At 51.8% G+C, this 25,438-nt stretch overlaps 2 protein-coding genes across 2 annotated transcripts in view; both read right to left on the reverse strand.

The window, feature by feature from the left end:
• RPL38 (ribosomal protein L38) overlaps nucleotides 1-25,438 on the reverse strand; it is a 362,189-nt gene that overhangs the window by 122,223 nt on the left and 214,528 nt on the right. The window lies entirely within an intron of this gene.
• On the reverse strand, nucleotides 4,988-5,263 carry LOC110124260 (translation machinery-associated protein 7). The gene has a single exon (XM_020872765.2). It carries the CDS (start codon nucleotides 5,225-5,227, stop codon nucleotides 4,988-4,990), a length of 240 nt encoding a protein of 79 aa, XP_020728424.2. The 5' UTR covers nucleotides 5,228-5,263.

A 25,438-nucleotide genomic window follows, 5' to 3' on the forward strand; every position in this document is an offset into this window, starting at 1 on the left:
GGATGAGGGGCCGGGGTCAGGGTCTGGACGCTTCTTTGCCCTTGAGCCATCCCTCCCATTCAAAGGGTTTCTTGGGGCTCTCGGAGAGCCGGGAGTCGGGAGGCAACTGGCCGCTGCGTGGGATTTCTATCCTGTGCGTGTATGTCAGTTGTTCAGTCACGTCCGGCTCTTTGTGACCCCATGGACTGTAGCCCGCCAGACTCCTCTGTCCATGGGATTCTCCAGGCAAGAATACTGGGGTGGGCTGCCATTCCCTTCTCCGAGGGACCTTCCCGACCCAGGGATGGGACCCAGGTCTCCTGCACTGCAGGCAGATTCTTCACTGTCTGAGCCGCCAGGGAAGCTCACTCATCTGCAAAGTAAATAAAACTAAGAGTCCTTTATGGGCCTCTGAGTGTGAGGGGCCTACGTATATGCCATAATCAGAGGGCTTCACTGACCCTACCTTCCTGAGGACACGTCTTTTGAGTGATGACTTAAATGAGATAGCATTTTACCCTGGTGCCCGCCAGAGAGTAACTGTAAAATAAAATGCAGACTCAGAACGAACTATGATTACAAAGGGGGACGGATGGGGAGAAGAGATAGTTAGGGAGTTTGGGATGGACATGAACACAATACCATATTTAAAATGGATAACCAACAGGGACCTCCTGAAGAGCACAGGGAACTCTGCTCAATGCTATGTGGCAGCCTGGATGGGAGGGGAATTTGGGGGAGAATGGATACGTTTATGCGTGGCTGAATTCCTTCCCTGTCCACCTGAAAGTTTCACAACATTGTTAGTCGGCTATATTTCAATACAAGATAAAAAGTTAATAAAGCAATTACAGTAATGATGGGGAGAAGGCTGATGCCACTTCAGAGACCAGGGTAGCCTGGTGGGGCTGCGTCTGTGACAGCTGCCCCAGCGCAGCAAACATCTTGGGTCCAGGCAGACAGCCTGCGGTCATTCTCTGGGTTCTGATTGGAGGGCTGAGCTCTCTCCGCCTCATTCTCCTTCCCATCTTCATCTCCTTCCTTGGGGTTTCCAGGGAGGATGCTGGTGAGTCTCCCCATTGTTGTTGAGTCGCTAAGTGGTCTCTGACTCTTGCGACCCCCTGAACTGTAGCCCACCAGGCAAGAATACTGGAGTGGGTTGCCATTTCCTTCTCCAGGGGATCTTCCCGACCCAGGGATTGAACTCACGTCTCCTGCGTTGCAAGCAGATTATTTACTGCTGAGCCACAGGGAAAGACCATGAGCCTCCCCATGTACCCTGCGAAAACAATCTCAGATCTGGGGTTCAGGGCAGGGAGCTGGTGGACAGGGCCCCGGGGCACACGCAGGGGAGCGGTTAAGAGCAGGTATGCAGAAGTCAGAGGGACTTGTCACTAGGCGTGCGCAGCACGGGGCAGGCAATTAACCACTCTGAGTCGTGTGTGCTGTTATGAAAGGATATTAACGACATCTCCCTGGCCGAGAATCACCCTGAAGATTAAGTGAAACAATGCGTGTCAGATGCTGAGTGCAACGTAGGCCCTCGCACAACATGAGTTATCACAGTTGCTGCCTCGGGCAGGTCTGGGGGTGGCCCTATTGGATGAGAGAGTCCGGGGCGCGGGGCAGGGACAATGGGAACTTGGATGCAGGTGGGCAGATTTGGGAAGGCCCTCGAGGGGACAAGGAGGGCAGTGTTCGTGGCCGTGGACGGCGGGTATCTTCAAGGCTGCATACCCCAGGCTGTTCTTGGTCCCCCATCGACACTACATCGAGAAGATGCAAGAAACCGCAGTGGAATGCCATCTGCTAGCAAACAGGAAAGCCCCCGGTGTCCTTGCCGGTGTTTAATAATTAAGCCTAAGCGGCTGGATGAGGGCTGACTGGAGTTCTGATATCCATTTGAATAAAGTCCTTTCCCGCCCTCCTCAAGCTCAGGTCCCGGGGATCCTGGGCTCCAAAGAGCCCTGCGCCTCCCTGTCCGCCCCAGCCTCCCATTCATGGGTGGGGCGGGCAGTGGGTGCAGACACACAGGGCCTGGGTTCAAGGAGAAGTCTTAGAAACGCCGGCCTCCTGAAGCTGCTGGCTGGAAGGACCTATCTGGAGGCCCTGGCTGTGTCCGGCCAGCCTGCACCGAGCCGGCTCGCAGTGGCTCCCGCAGAAACCAAAACGGCAGCAGTAATCTCTGTTTATCCTCTGCAGTTGTTCTGTGGCCTGAGATGGGTCGAGGTCTTCTTTCAGATGATCTCCTGCAGTCTCCACTCCCAGGTCTTGAGAGGTACGCATTGGTGTTCTACAGATCCAGGAAACTGGGTCTCAGAAAAGCAGTCACATGCAAGGCTCATAAATAGTAGAATAGAGGTCCAAGCTGGTGTTTGAACCAAAGTTCCCACACTTCACTGTACTGGCGAGATGAAGTTTCTTTCTCTGTCAAATAAGTTTCTTTCTCTGTCAGATAAGAACTGAGACTGCATTTATGGAATCCTCTGTCCCTCCTTGCCCTTCCCTCTCTCCCTCCCGTCCTCCTTTCTTTCATTAAACGTTGCTCCGTGCTGGGAAAAATTGAGGGCAGGAGGAGAAGGGAGCGACAGAGGATGAGATGGTTGGATGGCATCATCAACTCAATGGACACGAGTTTGAACAAACTCCAGGTGATAGTGAAGGACAGGGAAGCCTGGTGTGCTGCAGTTCATGGGGGTCACGAAGAGTCGGACCCCACTGAACCACTGAACAATAACAGCATTGCTTTTTATTAAATTCTGCCATGGGCAGAGAGAACACATATGTCTGGGGCACCTTCCTGCCCAGGGGATGTGTTGCCTGGGACCTCCCAGAGGGAAAGGATCTGAGACCCCCACACCAGATGATGCATTTAGGGAAACCCTCTGATGTCTCCGGCCAAGAAAGGAGTGTGACAGGGTGGTCAGTGCTCAGAGAATGTTGGGTGAAGCCCGGGAGCCCAAGGCCCTAAATAGAGTTTCAAGAGGAGTGCTAGTCTTTCTTTTTTTTTTTTTTGATGTGGACCATTTTTAAAGTCTTTATTGAATTTGCTACAATATTGCTTCTGTTTTGTGTTTTATTTTGCTTTTCTGGCTGAGAAGTATGTGGGATCTTAGGTCCCTGACCGGGTACTGAACCCACAGCTTCTGCATCGGAAGGCAAAGTCTTAACCACCGGAGCACCAGGGAAGACCCCTGCTGACCACTGTTGCTTCCCCCACAGGGACATGTAAGTTGGCAAATTGTTGCTTATCCTGGGATTCTGCAGCTGTATCCACAGCAGACAGTGGCGGCTGTGAAGTGGGTGTTGTCTTCCCAGCTGGACGGACAGCCTCATGGCGGGGCTGTTGGAACAAGCAGTGGGAGCAAAGCCCTGACCGGTGCCTGGACTGCTGGCCCCCTGCCCCTCTGTGTCCCACCCTCCTCCTTCCTGTTTTTCTGGTCCAAGTCCATGTGATGGAGACTGGGCGTCAGAGGGCAGCAGGCCTAGGGAATAACTATAATTACCCGCAGGCAGCAGTTGGCATGTCTGTCTAGTAAAACCTGCAATTTCATTGTTTCAGGAGCACCAATGTGCCAGGAAAACACATCTCCAATCGCCCTTTTCTGCTCCACACTGTCAGTTCCCCAGGGTCTTATGGCTGGTTGCATTTTTTTTTCCTTCTTACATACTCCAGAGGGGCTATTCTTTCAGGGTCCCATGCCCACGAAATGCGGCGTTTGAGCATCAGGTGCATGAAAGCCTGGAGACTTCATCCTGTAAGGCTGGCAGATGGAGGGTCCCACACCAGGGTCCCCCGGGTGCAGGGCTGTATGAGGGGGTACCTCGGCCCTGATACATCACACTACCAGGCCCCTGGAAGGGGCTCCACGAATTGCTTGTTCAAGAAACTCTACATGGAGATCACAGCACCTGCCTCTGAGTGTTTTCTGAGGACTAAGTGAAATAACACATGTTGGAGTGTTTGGCTGAGGGTGGGTGAGAGCCCATTGCCCACCATGGATCCTACAAACACCTCCAGGGGATGTCCATAGAGTGAATGCTACTCAGCACCAAAACAGAACAAACTATGGCATGTGACACTGTGTGGACATGTCTTTTTCTAAAAGGGAATTTATTGCATTCATTTTTTTTTCTTAATTGGAGTTTAGTTGATTAACTATATTATGTTTCAGGTATATAGCATAGCGGTTCAGTTTTATATGTATATACTTGGATATATGTATATTTAGATTCCTTCCCATTATAGGTTATTACAGGATATTGAATGTAGTTCTCTGTGCTATACAGTAAGTCCTTTTCAAAACCTATTAAACAAACTGTGATGTGTGTCTGCTAATCCCATACTCCTAACTTACCCCTCCTCGCCTTTCCCCTCGGGAACCGTGACCGTGTCTCCATACTGCTGAGTCTGTTTCTGTTTTGTGAGTAAGTTCAATCATACCATTTTTATATTCCCCATATCAGTGATATCATACGATATTTGTCTTTCTCTGACTTACTTCATTTGTATGACAACCTCTAGATCATCCATGTCGCTGCAAATGGCATTATTTAATTCTCTTTTTATGGCTGAGTAATATTCCATTCAATTCCATATATATATATATATGTAATGCATATATATACACACACATACACACACATACACCACATCTTCTTTATGCATAGATTCATTTTTTTTTAACTTTTTATTTTGTACTGGGGTATAGCCAGTTAATAATGTTGTGACAGTTTCAGGTGAACCATCAAAGGACTCAGGCATACACATACATGTATCCCCTCTCCCCCAACTCCCCTCCCACCCAGGTTGCCACATAACATTGAACAGAGTTCCATGTGCTACATAGTAGGTTCTTGTTGGTTACGCATGGATTCATCTTTTTCTTTCTTTCTTTCTTTTTCTTTTTTTTACAAAAGTTTATTCTTAAATGTACAATAGGTTCCAAGACAACACTTCATTCTAGCTATAGGCAGCAATGGATATCATGGCAGGGAATCCAGGTGTTTAAACAGGAATGGAACTAAGGGTCATCATTGCCTCAGGCACAAGGAACTTTTTGCCAGATTTCTTAATTCCACCAGTGGCCAGGGGGCCTTTCCCCGTGGCCTTTGCTTTTAGCTCCTCGAGTTTCTTCTGCTCCTCCTTCTGCTTCCGCTCGAATGTCTTATCCTCCTCGTCCATCTCCTTGGCTTGCTTCTTGGGCTGCTTCAGGGGCTGCTTCTTGCCACTTTCACGGCCCAGCATGGCGCCTGCCGCCCCTTCCCCAGACCCTGCCACCGGAAGCGGATGGATTCATCTTAATTGCGGTTTACTAAGTGAAAGAAACCAGACTCAAAGGTGACTCTATGATGCTGTAAAAGGCTGAGCTGTTGGGAAAGAAGAGAGAGCAGTGGTGGCCAGGAGCTGGGAAGGGGAGGACAGGATGATGCAAAGGATTCAAGCGACTTTTCGAGGTGATGGAGCTGTCCTGCATCTCGAATGTGATGGCTCGATGAGTGCATGCATTTGTTAAAACTTCCAGAGCCATCACTTTTTAAAAGGGTCAGTTTTACCGTATGGAAATCATACCTTAATTAAAGGAAATGAAACAAACAAAAAAACACCTACAGACCCTGAAATGATGGGAAAACCCAAAGAGCCTGTCTGGCCTTTGGAGGGGTTGTGTGGTTGGCTGGGTCCTGGTTTGTCTCATTGCCTTCTGTGTGGACGCCATGGGAGGCATAGGCATTTCCTGTGGAAAGGGCAGGACTCTGCCTTAGCCGTAACACTCCCCTGGGGAAATGTAGCCAAAGTGGAAAATTCACACCTGGATGCCTGAGTGTTGGCTAATGGGGACCCAATGGTTCATGTCCAGGAAATAACTAATGACATGAGGCTCATCGGGTTAAGAAAGCCGGAGCCCGCGAGGGAGGTGGGGGGAGCACGGTGGATGACATGGTTAATGTGGAGTGCAGGGTGGGAGTGCGGTCCCTGCCTGATGGATGCTTCAGTCAAGTGGCAAACTCATGGGCGTAAAATCGCCTCTTGCGATGGGTCAGTTTCAGTTCCGGCAGGCGACAAAGGTCCTGTTAGTGCCTCCATCATTAAGCAATATAGACACAGGTAATTTGCTTCACTCTTCGGAGGCAAAGTTAAATGACTCATCATTATCTTATTAATGCAATCACAGGCTGAAAATGCAGCCTGCTTGGCATTTTGCCTCGGCAGCACTTTCTGGAGAGGTCAGATGTTTATGGCCTCTCCGGCTCACTTCCTTGACAGTTTCTTTCTCTTCCCAAAAGCTCACGCTTTGTTCCCCTGCCTCCCTGGGTCACTGGGCAGATACTTCTTGGGATGACATTCTATAGCTGTGCATGTCAGGGCTTGGAGAAGGGGTGCGTTCAGTTGCAAGTAACAACATCCAGCTGAAAGTGACTTAAAACGGAAGGTCTTCTTTTTCCCTTACACAAGACACTGCAGGTGAGTGTTCTGGGGTTACTTCAGCTTCACAGTCATGTCAGGGCTCTGGGAGGCCTCTTTGAGTTTTTCTCAGTCTTTCCGTTTCATCAAAATATGGCGACAGCAGCTCCAAACTTTTCCTGCTCATCTATCCACATGTAAAGTTCACAAGGAGTAGCAAGTAAGGGCTTTTTTTTTTTGCCTCTTTCTGTCTTTCTGTCTCTCTCTGTCTCTTTGCCTCCCTCCACTCCCTTTAAAAGAGGAGGCAGAACCATTTTCCCCAGAGATCCCCAGATTTTCTCATTGACTGGGACAAGTCATGCATTGATGTCCGAGCTGTAAGGAAGTGGGGAAGTGCTTCCCTGGTGATTTCAGCATCTATAGCAGGAGGCAGGTTTTGAAGGAGAAGGATGCAAGGATGGCTTTGGGGCAGATGGTGGACAGTTACCACCAAGAGCTTCAGCACGTTGCCTCAGAACATCATCTAAGCGGTGGCTGGCGGGGGTCCATGTCTGCCCCCAGAGCCCATTCTCTGAGTCCTTAAGCCCAACTATGGGGTCTTCCTCTGGGTGATGTAGGGGTCTATGAAGAGCAAGAAAGAGCATACCCCCACCCTGTCCCTGACTTTGGAGCCCAAAAATCTACTGTAAGAGAATGTTGTTCATATAGTGAAAAAAACAAAACAGACCTCGACATTCTTAGACACCAATGTTCCCCATAAGCCCAACCTCACAGAAACTCCCAAAGTGCTAATATCTTTTAAATTTCCAATGATCAGGGTGCCAGATGTCTGATACTAGGGGCTTTCTCTTTTCAGGAGGAAAATGCCCCAAGTTCAACCACTTCTTAAAAATGTATTTATTTTTAAATAAACTGGAGGGGCTACTCTCTCAATGAGGTGCTGGGGCTTCTCTTGCTGTGGGGCAGACTCTAGGCACATGGGCTCCAGCAGTCGCGGGGTGCGGGCTCAGGAGCTGCGGGTCCCGGGTTCTAGAGCACACGGGACCCTAGTTGCTGGCACACGGCCTTAGCTGCTCCGTGGCATGTGAGGTCTTCCTGGATCAGGACCGAACCACGTCTCTCGCGTTGGCAGGCGGATGCTTCACCCCTGTGGCCCACGGGAAGCCCTCCACGACCTCTGAGTGCAACCTCTCTCTGCTGGGCCCGAAGCCCCGTGTCCTTCCTCGGTCTGGTGTCTGGCCTCTTGCAGCGAGCCAGTCTCCCTTCCCTGCCCTCCTTACTCTGTTCATTTGGAAGGATAAAAACACACAAAACGAAACAAAATGTGAAACCAGAGACATTACATTTTCACACTGTGTGACATCAGAAGCTCTGGGCGGGGGGCCCAAATGTCATTTCTCTCCTGCTCAGTCGCTAAGTCGTGTCTGACTCTTTGCAACCCCGTGGACTCCAGCTCGCCAAGCTTCCCTGTCCTTCACTGTTTCCCAGAGCTTGCTCAAACTCATATCCGTTGAGTTGGTGATACCATCCAACCATCTCATCCTCTGTCGTCCCCTCTCCTTTTGCCTTCAATATTCCCCAGCATCAGGGTCTTTTCCAGTGAGTCGGTTCTTCACATCAGATGGCCAAAGGATTGGAGCTTCAGCTTCAGCATCATCAGTCCTTCCAGTGAATACTCAGCATTGGTTTCCATAGGTTATCAAGTCTCAAAAGATACAGGCGGGCGGGACAGTAGTCTGCATCCAGAGGGTGGCCCCTTCTGTGTTTTCCGATCTGGCCTCTCTGACAGACAAAATTGCTGAAAGAAACGTGATAGCCCCCCTGTGTGAGTGTGAGAGCCGGCCTTGGACAGCAGGCCTGGCTTCTGCTACTCTTCTGGATCCGCCCCCTTGTCAACCTGGCCTCTCACCTGCTGGGGTGCTGCCTCTGGCTTCTGGCACCCACCACAGCCATCAGGTTGACCGTCAACCCTAGCACTGAGGGACCCCCAGCAGCCAGACCAGCCCCCTTAGGAGCACAGACAGCCAAGCTCTTTAGCCAAGCAGCAGGCAAGTCCTTGGAGCCGAGGGCCTTTGGGTCCCCTCCCTAAGAGCGCCCAGCCACTGTGCTTTTATGATTCTGTCTTCGTTTCTCTCTGCTCTTTTCCGATTGCTTTGGTTCCTATAAGCTATGCCTGATTTGGAAGGTAAAAAGCAAGAAACAAAACTTGCAAAACCAGAAACATTAATTTTTCACGCTATACAACATCAGAAGCTCTGGACCGGGGGCCTGTAGGCGCTTCTCTCCCTTCTCTGAGGGAATGAAACCCTGGGGCTTCCTTTAAGATTCAGAGGGCTTTTCCTTGCATATTTCCGGCCTCTGACTCCCCATCAGATGAAACAGCCAAGGGTCTTAAGATCAGCCGAAGCGGGGAGGTGCCTCACTGGGAGGGTATGATGCTCAGGGATGACTGATGCTTGAGGCACGAGCGTGACGGAGCTTTCGGCAGCTTTGAGAAAGGAAAGAAGAACAGATGGGACAAGATGGGAAGTCAGGAAAAGGAGGGAAAAGGAGCAGATTGTTTATGTCGTATTTAAGTTCTTCAGACACCTCCAAAGAAAGCACTTCTGCTCCCTCCCTCCCCGGGTGATGGCAGAGAGACAAAGAGGGTTAAGTAACTTTCCAGAAGTCACACAGCTGGCAGGAGCCAGAGCCGGAGGATCTGAAGCCGCAGGCATGGCCCTCCTGCGGCCTGGGATCCAGGCAGGCAGTGTGGCCCCGTAGTCTGGGCCAGGCGAGGAGGGCTGGGTCGCCACTGTGTCTCAGCCCCCCTCCCACGGCAGGCCTCCGTTTTCCCAACTGTGCAGAACTGGCCTCAGCTGGTTTCCGGCTGCCAGTGTCAGGGGGAGGGGGCTCCTCCCTGCTCCGCGGGGGCCACGCGGGGACGTGGCTTCTCACTGGGAATGGAGGGGACACTGGATTCTTCTGGTCACATCATGCAGGACTGTGAGCCTGGGGGACCGAGGCTGGCTGCACCCACCGGGTGGGCTGCAGGCGTGCACAGGAAGGCGTTGGCCAGCCGTCCAGGGAGTGGGGCCTGCACCCATTCCCTGGGTTCCAGCTTCTTGCTCTTCTTTCTTTGCACGGGCTTCTGATGCCCCTCCTCTCCCCACACTGCTCACCCCAAGGAAACAGTGGGCTGCTCACGGCGGAGCATGGAGTGAGTGCCTCTGTCTCACACAGTCTGGCTGCGTTATGTCCAGAGAGGGTCGGACCTCTAAGAAGAGTGACCACGGCTCAGACTCAGTCCCTCCTTCATCTCCCATCTGGAAGAAAGAGAGAGAGGAGACATTAGAAGTCCTAGGGAAACTCTAGTCCTGCTTAGAAAGGTAAGTGTTCATGTGATAGAGGTGATCACATGACTTGTCCCAGACTCAGCTTTCTGTCCACCCCCTCGAATACACACACATACACACACACACACACACACACACACACGCTGCCTATGAGTCATCCTTGCGAAGCCTCCCCTCTGCATGGAGGAGGCTGTCGGGCTGCCAGAAATTCCATCACTGAATCATCTCGCACTGCAGGAACCCTGTCATGATGCTCTGGCTTCCACGCTAAAGGAGAAAGAATAATAACAATAACTCACATGTTGCGACTGCTGCTTAGAGGCTAGACACATGAATTTATATGGATAACCTCATGTAATTGTCCCAACTCCCTTACAAGGGTGGTTCTACTGTTATTTAGCCCTATTTTACAGATGAGAAAGGTGAGGAAGGCCTGACATCACAGCTTCAGCAAGGAGCGAAGACGTGGCGTGAGTCCTGGTCTCCTGTCCCCATTGTCTGGCTTTGCTCACAATGCCCATTTGCTTCTTTGAAAGCCAGAGTTGCCAACACTCAAAGCAGGTCCTCTACTTTCAGGCTGGAACATCACTCCGGGTGATGGAGCTTCTGCTGGCACTGGAACACACACAACAGAAAATAGAGTGCACCAAATGGATTCGATTTTGCCTGAGCCTCAGTCTTGAGGTTTCGGGATGCACCTTTGGGGAAGATCAAAGCTGGCCCCAAGGCTCCCTCTGCCCCGACTGTCTTCACCTCCCCCTTGATGAGCCGTGCAGTGTCAGGGTTTGACTTGGCTCCACAGAGCCAATTTTAAAAAGGCATCTCACTCACAGCTATTCAGATTTCAGAAATAAATGCTCTGCACCGCTGATCAGAACGCCCGGAGTCAACAGAGCTGGTGACAACTTAAGAAATGCACCCGATACTTAAGGCTTTCATCTTAATTATACATGTTCAAATCATAGACAGATTTTCTCCTTCTGGTCCTGAATATCAGAGCTGCCAAATCCAATTGAATCATCTTCTTTTAAATGCATTTTGCGGTATGCATTTCACCGTTTTCTCAATTTCCATTGTAAACGAGCACCAGAATTGTGCTGAGGGCCCTTTTCTTACAGGCTGCATTATTCAACCAGCAAATGAAGAAAGGAAAATGCTGATTGCAATGAATTAAAAAAACAGTCCTGGGCATCCTCCCGGGTTTGGCTAGGACTGACCGTGGCCAGGTCCAGGGACGACCATCTTTGTGGCAGGGTTTCTGTCTCTTTACCCCAGGCAGAGACAGCTGGAGGGCAGGTTTGTGCCTTCTGGGGGGAAGCAACCACTCTGAATGGGCTGGGCGGAAGGACTGCCATGGACGTCGGCAGGCCTGTTGTCACAGCACCACCGCTGTCATCAACAGATGCCACGGGCTTTAATTTCTGCGGTACCCTGGCTCAGACGGACTGGGAGATGCATCATTCCCCGGGAAGGACTTGACTGTCACGAGCACTGCAGATAGCCAGTGTCCTTGTCCACCACCTGATGCTCCTGGGTCTGCCTTCCCAGGAATCGGGGGAGGTGAGGTGAGGGGCTCCCTGACTTAAGGTGACAGCAGCTGGCGGGAACCCAGTGCCTGGAATTCTACTGAGGTCTGCCTTCCACGTCTTTGCTTCTTGCTCTCTTCTTGCTCAGGCAGGCACTCCCTCTGTGCTAGCACACAGCCTGGTTCTTTGTGCCTGCATCATACCTCGGTTCTCCTTTCTGATCAGCTTCATGCTTGTTGATTTCACTTCAAGGCCATAGTCCTTCTGGGTATCAGAGGAGGGATCGTTGGGCCCATTTCACAGAAGAGAAGAATGTGCCTCCAGCTCAGACTGAGCTCTGGAGCCGAGCTGTCTGCAGCTGGATCCCAAGCGTGGGCAAGTTATTTAACATCTCAGGGGGTCATGAGCACGGAGCCCTTGTAATAGGATGAGTGCCTTGTAAAGGGGCTTCCCTGGCCGCTCAGCAGTAAGGAATCCACCTGTGATGCAGAAGATGAAGGAAACCTGTGTATGATCCCTGGGTTGAGAAGATCCCCTGGGGACGGTCATGGCAACCCACTCCAGTATTCTTGCCTGGAGAATCCCATGGACAGAGAAGCCTGGCGGGCTTCAGTCCATGGGGTCTCAAAGAGTCGGACACAGCTGACGCAGCTGAGCACGCACACCCTTGTACCAACAGACCCAAGACGGCTGTGTTGCCCTCTTTCCAGCATGCATGGACATAGCGAGGAGTGAGCCACCTACGGCCTGGAAGACAGTCTTCATCGGAACCTGATCACCTTGACACCTGGTCGCAGACTTCTGGACTCCGGTACCAGGGGAAATAAATGTATGCTGTTTGTAAGCCACCCAGTCCGTGGCACTTTGTTATGGCAGCCTGAGTCAACTAAAACACTCAGTGAACATCCTTCATATGCTATGCTGTATAATCCACAAATTTTTTTCTTTTTGGTTTGAGTCAAGGGTACCCACTTTACAGCCGAGAAAAGTGAGGCTCTGAGACATTCATGGACTTGGAAGTCACATGGTATGTAGCAGGAGCAGGAATCCGAAGAACCAGTTCTGACTAGTTCCAAATTTAACCACTACAGGGCAGTATATAGAGTTACACAGTTTAACTCTAGCAAAAGTTAAACTGGTTCAAACCTACTAAGTTTGAGCTTCTTCTAAACGGCCTCTGCACTGTCATCCTCTCTCCATCTCCTGGAAATTCCAGCCAGGGCTCAGGGTTTTAAACACTGGCACGAGGATCTCTTTGCATTTGTATTTCTAAATTTTACAGGTAGTTTTGGATGTCCTGGGGTGGGAGGTCTGCTGCTCAGAAGGGGTAATTGAGCCCAGGATTGCAGTTCTTCTGAGGGATCTGTGACTTCCATCTTTCACCCTGATGGAACCATCCAGAGCCTTGCACACGGCCGGTCTCAATTTGCCCGTCAAAGGATCCTAGTCACAGCTGCCCGGACGACTGAGGGAGCCCTCTGAAACGCCCTCAGTCCTGCCCCAGAAGCAGCAGGCAAGGCCAGCTACATAATTTGTAGAGCCTAGTTCAAAATCAAAATGCAGGGCTTCCCAGTGGCTCAGTGGTTAAGAATCTACCTGCCAATGCAAGAGATTTGAGTTTGATCCCTGGTCTGGGAAGATCCCACATGCCAAGAAGCAACTCAGCCTGTGTGCTGTAACTACTGAACCTGTGCTCTAAAGCCCGGGAGCTGAAACTACTGAAGCCCACGGGCCCTGGAGCCCATGCTCAGCAACAGGGGAGGCCACCACGATAAGAAGTCTGCGCACAACTAGAGAGCAGCCCACACAGCAACGAAGACCCAGCACAGCCAAAATGATAAGTGACTAAAATAAAAATAAAATAGAAATGCAGGGCTCCTTGCTCTAAGAGCAGAAGAAAAGCTTTTCCTTCCTATCAGAATATTTTTTGTTGCTTGAACTGTGGTGCTGGAGAAGACTCTTGAGAGTCCCCTGGATTGCAAGGAGATCCAACCAGTCCATCCTAAAGGAAATCAGTCCTGAATATTCATTGGAAGGACTGATGCTGAAGCTGAAACCCCAATACTTTGGCCACTTGATGTGAAGAACTGACTCATTGGGAAAGACCCAGATGCTGGGAAAGACTGAAGGCAGGAGGAGAAGGGGATGACAGAGGATGAGATGGTTTGATGGCATCACCGACTCAATGCACATGAATTTGAGCAAGCTCTGGGAGTTGGTGACGGACAGGGAGGCCTGGCGTGCTGCAGTCCATGGGTCACAAAGAGTCGGACACGACTGAGCGACTGAACTGATGTATAGTGTTGCACTCCCTTGGTGTGGAAATACTTGCGGGTGAGAGCTGACACAGGCTTGGGGCTGACCCCACGGTTCGCAGCATGGGGTGCACACATGGGACCCTGGCCCCCGGCCACCCAGGCTCCCTCCAAGGATGGGAGGGGATGAGAGAGTGGACGACTGAGGATCACCCCCGGGGAAGTGGCGAGGCCGAGGAGGCCCCTCCCCTGAGCCCACTCCATCGTCCCATCGAACGTCACTGACAAATGGCAAGTTCCAAGATAGAAGGATTAAGGATTTTAAGATGGGTGCTTCCTAGCATGGGCTGCAATGGTCACACACCCATGAAGCTGGTCTTGACAGCAAGTCTTGGAGCTCGTGTGCTTCTGCAGGTGCAAACATGTTAACCCTCCTCCCCGGTCACTCACTGGCAGTTGGCATTTCTCTGCCTGGGCAAGATTCCCTGGGTGACGCCCACTGGCTCGCTGCCCAGGAGATTCAGTCTCTGGTCTGCTGGAGGTTCAGCTATCTCCAGGCAACACTCCCGCCCGCCTCCCCCCACACAAGGTGTCCCTCCCCGCTCCCTGGTTCTGCCCACGTCTGGGCCTCCTTCAGCTGGAGCATCAGCCGCCGAAGCAGTGGGGACCGGCTGGTTCTACATCCCATTTGCGTTGTGTGGGGTGGGGGTGGGGGGAATGAGTGATGAAGGTGCTAATAAGACGGACTGCTAATTAATTGTGGCAAGCTGTATAGCTTTACTGGTTTAATGCTGAAAGGAAAAGGCATTTATGGCTTTCTTCCTTCCACCAGCCCTCCTATACAATTATTTCATCTGCTTCAGAAAATGCACAGATCACTGATAATTGTTAAGTCTGATCATCATAGGCCTGCAAGCTCCAGGCAGCCTGCTCAGCACATTCCTGGCTCCCGATCTGCACCATCAAGTTCAGGGAGCAGACGGCAGGCAAAGGGGAGGGTGACGACCCCTAATCCTCAGGGGATGGGAGAAGACCAGACCCATTCCCACAATGTACCTCTTGTCCTGACTCCTGCTTCCCTGTGCAAAATACTGTTTAATCTCCCCAATTCCTTTGTGTGTGCATTTCTTGTTTTTTTGTTCAGTTGCTAAGCTGTGCCCGACTCTTTGCAACCCCTTGGACTGCAACATGCCAGGCCCCTCTGTCCTCCACCATCTCCCTGAGTTTGCTCAAACTCAAGTCCATTGAGTTGGTGATGCCATCCAAGCATCTCAAACTCTGTTGCTCTCTCTCCTCATGCCTTCAATCTTTCCCAGCATCAGGGTCTTTTCCAATGAAAAAGACCAGGTCTTCACATCAGCTGGCCAAAGGATTGGAGCTTCCGCATCAGTCCTTCCAATGAATATTTAGGGTTGATTTCCTTTAGGATGGACTGGTTTGATCCCCTTGCTGTCCTTAACAGAGGCCAGCGAAAGCTGTCACTGTGGGAGAGGGTGCCTGCCAGATGTGGCTATTGTGAGGCTGCAGCCCTGCAGGTGGAGAGCAGGGGAGAAACAAGCCTGCTTTCTCTCTTCCTGTCTCCCATCTCCAGCCAGGGCTCCTCTTGGCTGCAGCCAGCAGGCACCTGCGGACAGCTCCTGGAGTCTGAGTTGGGTGGAGCAGGTGGAGAGTTGATGTGGGGGTTGATGGAGTTGGATCAGAGATTATAGATGCTTTCTCAGTGAATGGTCAGGGGCCTCAGAAATGGATGGGGTGACTCAGAGAAGAATCTAGACTATGAGAGTCTCTATTTGGTGCCTGGGCAGACAGATGCAGGGTGGACGGAGCTCAGGGTTGTCTTAACCAGCACCTGTCAAACTGTACCGTAAATATTCATACAAATCCCCTCCCCCCACCCAGGGATCTTGTTAAAATGCAGATTTTGACTCAGCAGGTTGGAAGTGGGGTGCATTTTTTTCTAAGAAGATCCCAGGTAATGCCTCTACAGCTTGGACAAGCTGTAGGCCAAGGACAGCTTGGTCCTTGGACAGCACATTGAGTAGCCAGCCTAGCCAGTGCAGGCCTTCCCCCGTGATCACGTGTCCCTCACAGGGGCTGGGTGGTCAGACCGTCCTGGTCATCCATTTCCATCTGTCCTGTCCTCCCTTGCCCTTTGTCCGTCTGTTTATCATTTTGGAATGCCTCTGAAAGTCCTCTATCTCCCTCCACCTCATGAGAGGATAGATAAAAGCATTACTTACCATCTGGCCAGAAATCAACTCCTGTAAGGCAGCCTGACCTGGGGTAACTGACGAAGAGAAAACTTTAATTGGCTCCAATTAACACAAACAAATTGGTTCGACATCCTTGCAATATCAGTTTTCCCTTCTCACCCTGAATCTGCGGTTCATTTCTCAACTTGTCAAAGAAATGCCCAGAAGGGAGTTTTAAAAGGTTGGTGGCCCCCGCTAGTGTTGGTGGGCTCTGTGGGTCCATGGCCCCCAGTTCCTTGCAGTGCAGGGTCTGGGGTAGGTAGGGAGTTGCCACTTCCTGAGCCTTTGCCACGTGCTGGACTCCATGCTAGCAGGGACACAGTGACACGGTTACTTGTCCCACCAGCTCTCTGCGGAGGCACTAGTTGCCCATTTCTGAGGAGGAGGAAATGGAAACTTGGCTGGGAGTTCTGGCAAAGCTAGACTTGATTTTGTGACTGGTTCCAAAATCAATGGGTTTTGTTCACTCACACATATGGCTTCCAAGTAGGACCAAGAGTAGGGAGAGAGAGATGAGGCAGCGCCTTTGGGTGATAGATTTAAGGGGGAGGGCTTCCCTGGTGGCTTAGCTGGTGAAGAATCTGCCTGCAATGTGGGAGACCTGGCTTTGATCCCTGGGTCGGGAAGACCCCTTGGAGAAGGGAAAGGCTACCTACTCCAGTATTCTGGCCTGGAGAATTCCATGGAGTGGAGTCCATGGGGTCACAAAGAATCGGACACGACTGAGTGACTTTCACTTCACTTTAAAGGGGGGAGGTCAAAACTTGGTCTTACCAAGACAGATGATATATCTATGCCTATGTGTGTGTGTGCCAAGTCGCTTCAGTTGTGCCCGACTCTGCGACCCCATGGACTGTAGCCTCAGGCTCCTCTGTTCATGGGATTCTCCAGGCAAGAATACTGGAGTGGGTTGCCATTTGCTTCTCCAGGGAATCTTCTCGACCAAGGGATTGAACCCATAGTTCTTATGTTTCCTGTCTTGGCAGATGGGTTCTTTACCACTAGCACCACTGGGAAACCCTATATTTACATCTATGTCTATATCTACATCTATTGACCACCCTGCAAGGAATGTGGAGTCTTAGATCTCCAACCATAGATCATACCCTCCCCTCCTGCAGTGGAAGTGTGGATTCTTAACCACTGGACCGCCAGGGAAGTCCCAAGATACATAATATTTTAAACAATAAAAATTAATGCAAAATATTCATGATGAAAAAATCATCCACATTTCAAATAAGAACAGGATCTAGTAGGGCTGGGATGAGGGGCAGGAGAGTGAGGCCTGGATTTAACGTTTGTGTGTTTTGTTCATTGTGGATTTTCAGATCAGGCCCATTCTACCCAGGTGCGGAATCGGATTCTCCTTGTTTCAGCACCTGTAAATGAAGACACAAAGGCTTTCCTCCAAGGTGTGCAAAGAACACGGCCCCAAAGAGCAGGTCCTAAAAAATGCTCCCTCTCTTTCCTTTCCTCTTCGTCACTTTATCTTGCCCCATCTGGTTTTCTTTCCTGCTTCGAAGATGCTTAAAACTTAGTTACCACTCATACCTGTGAGAGCACTCTTTTTTTTTTTTTTTTGGTGGGATCTTAGTTTCTCCATCAGGAGTTGAATCCAGGTCCTTGGCAGTGAAAGTATCAAGTACTAACCACTGGCCCTCCAGGGAATTCCCAAGATCACTCATCTTTTAGCAAGGATGCTCAATGCTCCATGTATCTGATAATGAGGTCCTCAGCAATCTTATCTCTCAGGGAAACAGGCCTGGGAGATGGACTGAGTTTTTTGAGTGCCCCCTTAAATTTCGCGCTGGAGGCTTGCTTCACTCTAGCCCTGGGCCTTCTTCAAGCGCTTAAGAAAATCTTTACCTCTCATCCTCCCACCTTCTCCCTCCCTCCCCAGCTCGCTGACCCTGGTGGAACCTCAGGGAAGGGGAGCCCACTCCCCCTCTGTGCTCAGGGGCTAAGGGGTCTGGGGAGGAGGGTGTGTGCAGTGTGGGAGGGGAGAGGACTGACGTAGATGCCAGTCCCTGTTCGTGTTGAGTTGATCCCTTGCTGCCCCTTTCCAGACGAGAAGCTGGGATGCTTAAATGTCAGTCATCTTTGAATGACAGAATTCTTAACAGCAGTAGAGGGCAGGGGTGCGTGGGGAGGGGGAGGCAGGAGGTGGTGGTGGGAGAAATCTAGAACGGCCCTCTTCTCTGGTTCAGGGGGCAGGCAGTGGGCAGGGCGCCCGGAGGCCTACCATGCTCCTGGCACCCGGTGAGGGTGAAGTGTAGGATGGCTTGGGCTGTCTGCACCCCTCCTGGGCATGGACCTGCCGTGTTGTAGGAGCGCCACCTGGCCTTGCTCTTTGCCACTTGCTGACCATTCCCTGGGCCTGGGCGCTGCCTTCGGGAAGGATGTCCCCTGCCGCTGAGCATTCTGGGGACTGAGCATCGCTCCCACTCCCGGGTACCCCCTGACGCTGAGCATTCTGGGACTGAGCATCACCTCCCCCGCTACCGGGTATTCCCTGCCGCTGAGCATTCTGGGACTGAGCATCACCCCCCTCGCCCCCGGGTGTCCCCTGTCGCTGAGTGGAGAGGAAGAACCACAGGCTTCTCTCCTCTCAAGAGTGTGAAGATTAATTAGGTGAATCTGGAAGTGAGGAGTGCAGCGCTTTTAGCTCCAGGTTCCTCCTCCGGGGAGGAGACCTTCCAACGCAGTGGAGAGGATTCCTGGGCCATCGGTCCTGGGAGGAGCCTGGGCCTCCCTCCTCGCCTAGCCCTCTTCTGTCCCCCAGACCCAGGGTGTCCCCTCCCCTCTGCCCCCTCCCTCTGCAAATCAATTTCAGCAGGGAAAGGACCGAGGCTATTACAGTTAACACCACTCCGCCTGGAGTCGCTGGGTCTTTGCTATTCATCATTCCTAATTAATTAAAAAGTAATTACTTATGGACCTGACTTTCATTATTTACGCCCCCTGGGCTGTGAGGATATTAGTTTCCTTGCTCCCTCTGGTACCCTGAGCTGCTCTGGAGCCAGCAGCTGCAGTGCCAAGCCTGGCAAAGGCCAATGGCACTCGGGCATCCTAGTTAGGGGCTGGGGTTTTAGTCCCCATTGGAGGCCAGATGGGCCTCAGGGATCCGCAGCACCTTCTGAGAGCCCAAGAGGGGGCTTGAGAAGCTGGAGTAGCTCTGGTCTGCTCGCCCCGGCAGGCTAACCTTTCAAGATGGGCAGTGTGCATGCGTGTTAAGTTGCCTCAGTTGTGGACTGTGACCTTTGTGACCCTGTGGACTGTAGTCCACCAGGCTCCTCTGTCCGTGGGATTCTCCAGGCAAGAATACTGGAGTGGGTTGCCGTGCTCTGCTCCAGGGGATCTTTCTGACCCAGGGATTGAACCTGCGTCTCCTGTGGCTCCTGCATTGAAGGTGGATTCTCTACCGCTGAGCCATCAGGGAAGCTCTCTCAAAATGAGAACAACCTCCGAAGCTTTACTACTCAACAGGTAGTCACAGATTAGGACCTTCAGCATCACCTGACTGCTCATCAGACGTGCAGACCCTCAGTCCCCACTCCACACCCGCCGAACCAGAATCTGCATTCTCACAATATCCTGGGGATGTTCTGGTGCACATTCCTGTGTGAGAGGTGGACCCCAGGGGACCGAGAACAAAGCTTGTCTGTGACGACTCTCCCTGGCGCTGCGTACACTGTGTGGTTCTGTATCACCCCCACCCAACCTGTGACTTGGGTTCCTGCCCCCTCGCTCCCTTCCACTAGGAGGGAGGGTAAGCTCGTAGCACCCCCAGTTCTGATCTGTGTGCCAAGCCCCTCCCGTCCCCTGACTCCCCAACCCAGGTCCTCAGTGAGCTAACTCTCCACCTAGGGCAGTTGCCGTCAGGACGGATCAGGATGAATTATATGAAAGTGTTTTGGAAGCTGTAAGTGGCAGTTGAAATGGCATCAGAATAAATTTTCAGCCGGCCCGTGTCTGTCCGCCAGCTTCCCAGACTGTCTCCCACAGCTTGTCCTTTTCCATTGCTTTCCTGCCTTCCATGTGTATTTGTTGGGGTTCTGTCTGCTCCCTCCTGTCTATACGTGTATAATACGGGAAATGTATCTGTGCTAAGTCTCTCCATTCATGTACGACTCTTTGCGACCCCATGGACTGTCCCGCTGGACTCCTCTGCCCATGGGGTTCTCCAGGCAAGAATCCCGGAGTGGGTTGCCATGCCCTCCTCCAGCGGATCTTCCCGACCCAGGGTTCGAACCCATGTTTCTTTTGTCTCCTGCACTGGCAGGCGGGTTCTTTACCACTTGCGCCACCTGGGAAGCCCTAATCTGGTAAATGCATCTGGGCTAATTCCTCGTGGATGTGGGGCCAGCACATTCCCCTCCTGACCCTGTAACAGAGTTGTAAGGGCAGTTGACCCTCGGGGTTTTCTCTCTCCCGAGGCTTGTGGAGTGTGCAGACGCGGACAGGCGACTGCTCTGAGCGTCAGTTAGCTCGCTGTCAGACGCGGATGTCTCCGTGGCAGAGCTGCTGTGAGGCCTCAGTGGGTACACACCACTCATGCATTATGATCATCACCTCAATCTTAGGCTTGGCTTCGGAGCCCCTGGGAGCCGGCCAGGGCATGCCCGGGTCCAGGGAGACACCTGGGGAAGATCTGATGGTTTCCCACATTTCTAGCCAGGGCTGTGTGGGCAGAAATGGGCACTCTAGGGACACAGAGGCTAGGCTGGGGACATCTAGGGTTCTGTGGGTTTCTCTAGCTGAGAAGCAGACAGAGGAGTCCTGAGTAACGGGCTTGGGCTTCGGGATGGTGGCCAGACCTTCCAGGCTGCTCCCTTGGAGGCGTCTACCACTCCGGGGCTTGGGGCCATGGAGGCCACGTGTGCGAAGGCAGGAGGTTCTGATCGTGCAGCTCCCTGCCTTGTTCAGGAACTCTGAACGTATTTTAGGGGTCAGTCCTGCCGGACTCCGGCCACACCAGGGGGCCCTGGTGAATCTGCCCTGATGTTTAACGGCTCACAAGAGACACCCAGAACAAGAGCCGGGGAGTGGCTGTGGGATGGGAGGTGAGGGGGGCGGGCCTGGAAATGTGAGGGTGGAAGGAAGCGGAGTGGGTTGTCGGGGAGGGGCTGGTGCAAGCGAGGAAAGACAGTCACGCTCTGGGTGATCCCGGCTGTTCAGGGGGAAGCAGGTCTGGAGCGCTGAGTCTGCAGATCTCTGAGAGGAGACACGATAATGGCCACCCTTGGCAGGGCCCCGGCCCTTTGCCTGCTGCCTCTCCGATCTCCAGAGAAATTTTCAGCCGTCGCTGGCCTGGGCAAGCTGCATCTGGGGCCACCATACCTGCCAGCTCCCAGTTCTGCAGAGGGAGCCCCATCTCCCCACCCGACACTTTCTCATGTCGTTTCTTTCCCCAGTGACACACGGCAGGCTAATGTATTGCAGTATTAATTGGTGTGCTGTTTTCACTGCCGTGGAGGCGTCAGGCCGTCTGGAGCGATTTGGTTTGGGTCTCTGTACTGCGGGGCGAGTCTTTCTCTCTGCTTGTCTTGAGGCACTTGCGGGGCAGAAGCTGTGAAGACCACCCTGTCTCCTCTTGGTCCCTGAAAAAGCCTTGACTCACCGCGTAGATGGCGCTGGGGGCACCTGGAAGAGAGAGGGCTGAGGCTTTGCAGGCACAGATGAAGCAGCAGCAGACGGAGGGAGGTTCTCCAGGAACAGGAAGGAGGAGACAGAGGCTCCTTGGGCTTTGCTCCTTTGAGGTGCCCAGGGGGTGAGTTTGTGGAAAGTGGTCGGGCGGGACACCAGGGCTCCCTGTCTCTGCAGAGCCCAAGCTTGAACCTAGCCAGATGCCCGGCAACTGCTGAATTTCAACAGACCAGTGCAGATCATAGACTCCCGAGATGTTTTAACTTTGCGAGGATGGCCGGGTCCTTCCTGTGACTCTGGGCAGAGAGAGGCGGTGGTGGGGGGGAGCCCCGACTTTGAATGAGATTGAGTTTCTTGCTACCCCAATAGGAGGCAGATTTGGAGTTAGACAGAACCCGACTTAAAGAAAATGAAGCCCAGCACCACTCCCTGCATCCTGCAGCTGGAGATTGCAAATTTCTTTCACTGCATCACCCTGGAGGGAGGTGAGATTCCTTCATGGAACCAACGCCTGTGAGCTCCCAACCCCCTCAAGGGCTCTGCCCATCTGTTTCCATCTGGCCCAGTTAATGGACTTGGTGCTCCAAGGGATGTGAGGAAGGAGCGGTAGTCTCTGGCTTTGGTTATAAGTATTGACCGCCCAGTGGACATGCATGTGAAACCAAGGAGATCAGCCCTGAGGCACACTCTGAGTCACATGGAACTCCTGGAGGATGCCATTCTGAGCAAGCAAGGCCGACACAAGCACATGCTCAGGAGGTCCCCGCCACCGCGTCCGTGATTCAGGCAGTGAATTTGGACTTTACCATGCACACATGTGTGTTCAGTCGTGTCCCACTCTGCGATCCCATGGACAGCAGCCCGCCAGGCTCCTCTGTCCATGGAATTTCCCAGGCAAGAATACTGGAGTGGGTAGCCATTTCCTCCTCTAGGGATCTTCCCGATCCAGGGATCAAACCCCAATCTTCTGCGTCTCCTGCATTGGCAGGCGGATTCTTTACCACTGGGCCACCTGGGAACTGGGAGCGGGGAGACCCAAGGGTTAGGGTCACACAAGGCGCTTTGAAGTGGCTGCTGTAAACCACTCGGGGTCCAGCATTTGACCCCCTTGCTTTCCAGATAACCCGAGTGCCCACCTCCACTTGATCATGTGAAAGCGAAAGGTGAAAGCGTTTGTCACTCAGTCATGTTCAACTCTTTGTGACCCCACGGACTACACCTCTGTCCATGGAATTCTCCAGGCAAGGATACTGGAGTGGGTAGCCATTCCCTTCTCCAGGGGATCTTCCCAACCCAGGGATTGAACCTGGGTCTTCCACATTGTGGGCAGATTCTTCACCATCTGAGCCACCAAGGAAGCCCATTTGACACTAGGAAGCCCCATCTATTCCTGGTCCCCCACTCCAAGGATGCTGGGGACTCCTGAGAAACTCTTATCCATTTCCAAATCCAGTCACCTCATCCACTCATCAAGCTTGATCACTGCCTTTGGTCATCGTGTAACCAACTTCCCTAGGCTGCTGCCTACCACCTCCCCTGAAATTTGCCCAACATACCACACAAATACACCTGTGTGTGTAAGAGTTGACTTACACCTGTATATGGGTGCCATTTGTTAGATTTCCAGAATTTTGTGAGCTTGGTAGATTTGAGTGGGCCATGGTGGGAGTATTTACACTGTGGAAATTGGCAAACTCTATGAAGTAAGGCTCCCACCTTTCCCCAATCTTTCCAGAGAGCCAGTTGTTAAGCACTTAGCAGCACACCACTGGGTGAGCCCCACTCACTTACCCGTCGACCAGACTTTCTCCCTGATGCCTCGGGGTGGGCAGAGGGCAGGACAATCCAGAGAAACAAACACAGGTGGTCTGCTTCCTCCCAGGGTCTGTGGAGTCCCGTCCTCACTCCCCAACCTTGACCTGCTTTCAGGCCTGGCCTCCTCTCCTCAGTGCCCAGAACTCTCATCTTCTGAAGTGCCCTTGGGAGAGGAAATTTTATTTTTAACTTTAAAGCAATCATCATTTCAGAGGACGTGTTCATTGATATGCACGGCATTTGTTCTCCATCTCAAATTCTTACACTGGAAGTGGATGCTGGCTTTGCAAAACTGAGAGGTCGATTAAGAGGGTAACCGTCTCTAAATGAGGGGCCAACCTGCCGCGGTTGGGAGGGTCAAACTTGTGTCTTGAGATAAAAAAAAAAAAAAACTACAACTGCAAGAAGCTTTTTTAAAAAAAGTTTTCCCCAGGTCATTTATACTTTTATTTAATTTTAATTATTTAATTAAAAAATTTGTTTAATTTGGCTGTGCTGGGTCTTTGTTGCTGCATAGGCTTTCTCCAGTTGCCACGAGCGGGGGCTTCTCTTCATTGTGGTGCACGGGCTTCCCACTGGGGTGGCTTTTCCTGTGAGCGCGGGCTCAGATGCCCTGTAGCATGAGGAATCTCCCTGGACCAGGGGTCAAACCCAGGTCCCCTGCATTGGCAGGCTGATTCTTAACCACTGGACCACCTGGGAATTCCTGCAGGAAGCTTTGAAAACAAGACTTCCTTGTGGTCTGTTGTTTATCTGTGCACACGCATGTGTGCATGTGTATGCTCCCGTGTGTGTGTGTGTGTGTATGTGTGTGTGTGTGCAGGCTCTGTGTTCCTGGAAAATAACAACAATTCAAGGAATCCCCTCACCCTTCTGTCTGGAACACAGCTCATTGCAAAGAACCAGCCTTCCCCATTTGACTTAAGTAAGCCTCGTGGACCTGTGATAAGGCCAGACACAGATCCTCCAAATTCTCATTCTTTGCTCTGTAAATGACTAGCTGAACCGCTTGTCTCCACAGACCCATCGGAACAAGATGCTTCTTAGCCAAACTGCAGTTAAGCTTCTCTCCTTCTTCCAGCCCTTGACCTTTGGGGTGCCCGTGCCTTGCTGGTTCACAGCCCTCCTGAGAACAGACTGGCCTCGGGGTAAAACATCCTCTGATCTAGGATTCCATCTTGGCACCCTTTCATCCCACTTTCCCGCTCCTGGTTCTTCCAGCCTTGTTTGCTCCTCTCTGTAAAAGAGAACTCTTTTTGCCGAACTCCTGAGACGCGTACAGATCTTACAGTCAAAGCATCTCTCTGTTGCAAGGGCCCCCTGCCTTGACTACAGCAAGACCTTCGTGCCCCCGGCAATAACAACCCTTTTGAATAAGTCTCTCTTTACTGGGTTCGAATTTTGTTTTCATTTGACACTAGCCTCTGCTAGGGCATCTGGACAGTCTGTGATATAAGCCTTGTCTGATGGGGGAGACACAACTTGGGCAAAAGCAAACACGGGTCCAGGCAGAAGAGCCATGATAGGGGACGGGGTGGGCAGAGAAGCAGAGGTTGGTTAAGGTTTTGTAGTTTAGAGGAAAGGAAGATTCTGCTTTGTGGGCACAGAGATGGATAAGGCACATTACTTGTCTTCTCGGAAAACTTATTAAGGAGATTTCCCTAGCAGTCCAGTGGTTAAAATTTTACCTTTCACTGTAGGGGGCGTGGGTCTGATGCCTGAACTAAGGTCACACATGCCATGCAATGAGACCAAAAGATAAAAAAAATCAAACAAAAACTTAAAAAAAAAAAAAAAAGGAAGCTCAGGAACAGCTTCAAGCTGTATCTACTGTATCTACATCTTCAGTTTACAGCAAGCTTCATGCCACTCGGGTGCGTTGTTGGTCCCTGCAAATGGTGTTGTTTCTTGTCTTGTTTCAGTGTGGAGTTCAGGCCAGGAGGAGTGCAGAACCAGGCGCTGAGGGGCTAGAGGCACCTCTAGGGTTTGTGACCCGGGCTTGGCACACAAGAGGCGACGGGCCCCTCATGTATGCTGGGCATGTTTCCAAAGAGCCAATGGCAGGAGAGGGGCTGCGGACAGGCAGGCAGGTTAAGGTTTTGTATGTTCCAAGCAAAAGGAGAACTTGGCGTGGGGCTGCCTGCCTCTCTTCAGTTAGTTTTCACGGCTGCTTTTTTTGACCTGTTTTTGACCTGGGGCTTCCCAGGTGGTGCACTGGTAAAGAATC

This window comes from Odocoileus virginianus, chromosome 17 (assembly GCF_023699985.2).
Source record: "Odocoileus virginianus isolate 20LAN1187 ecotype Illinois chromosome 17, Ovbor_1.2, whole genome shotgun sequence".
NCBI lineage: Eukaryota > Metazoa > Chordata > Mammalia > Artiodactyla > Cervidae > Odocoileus > Odocoileus virginianus.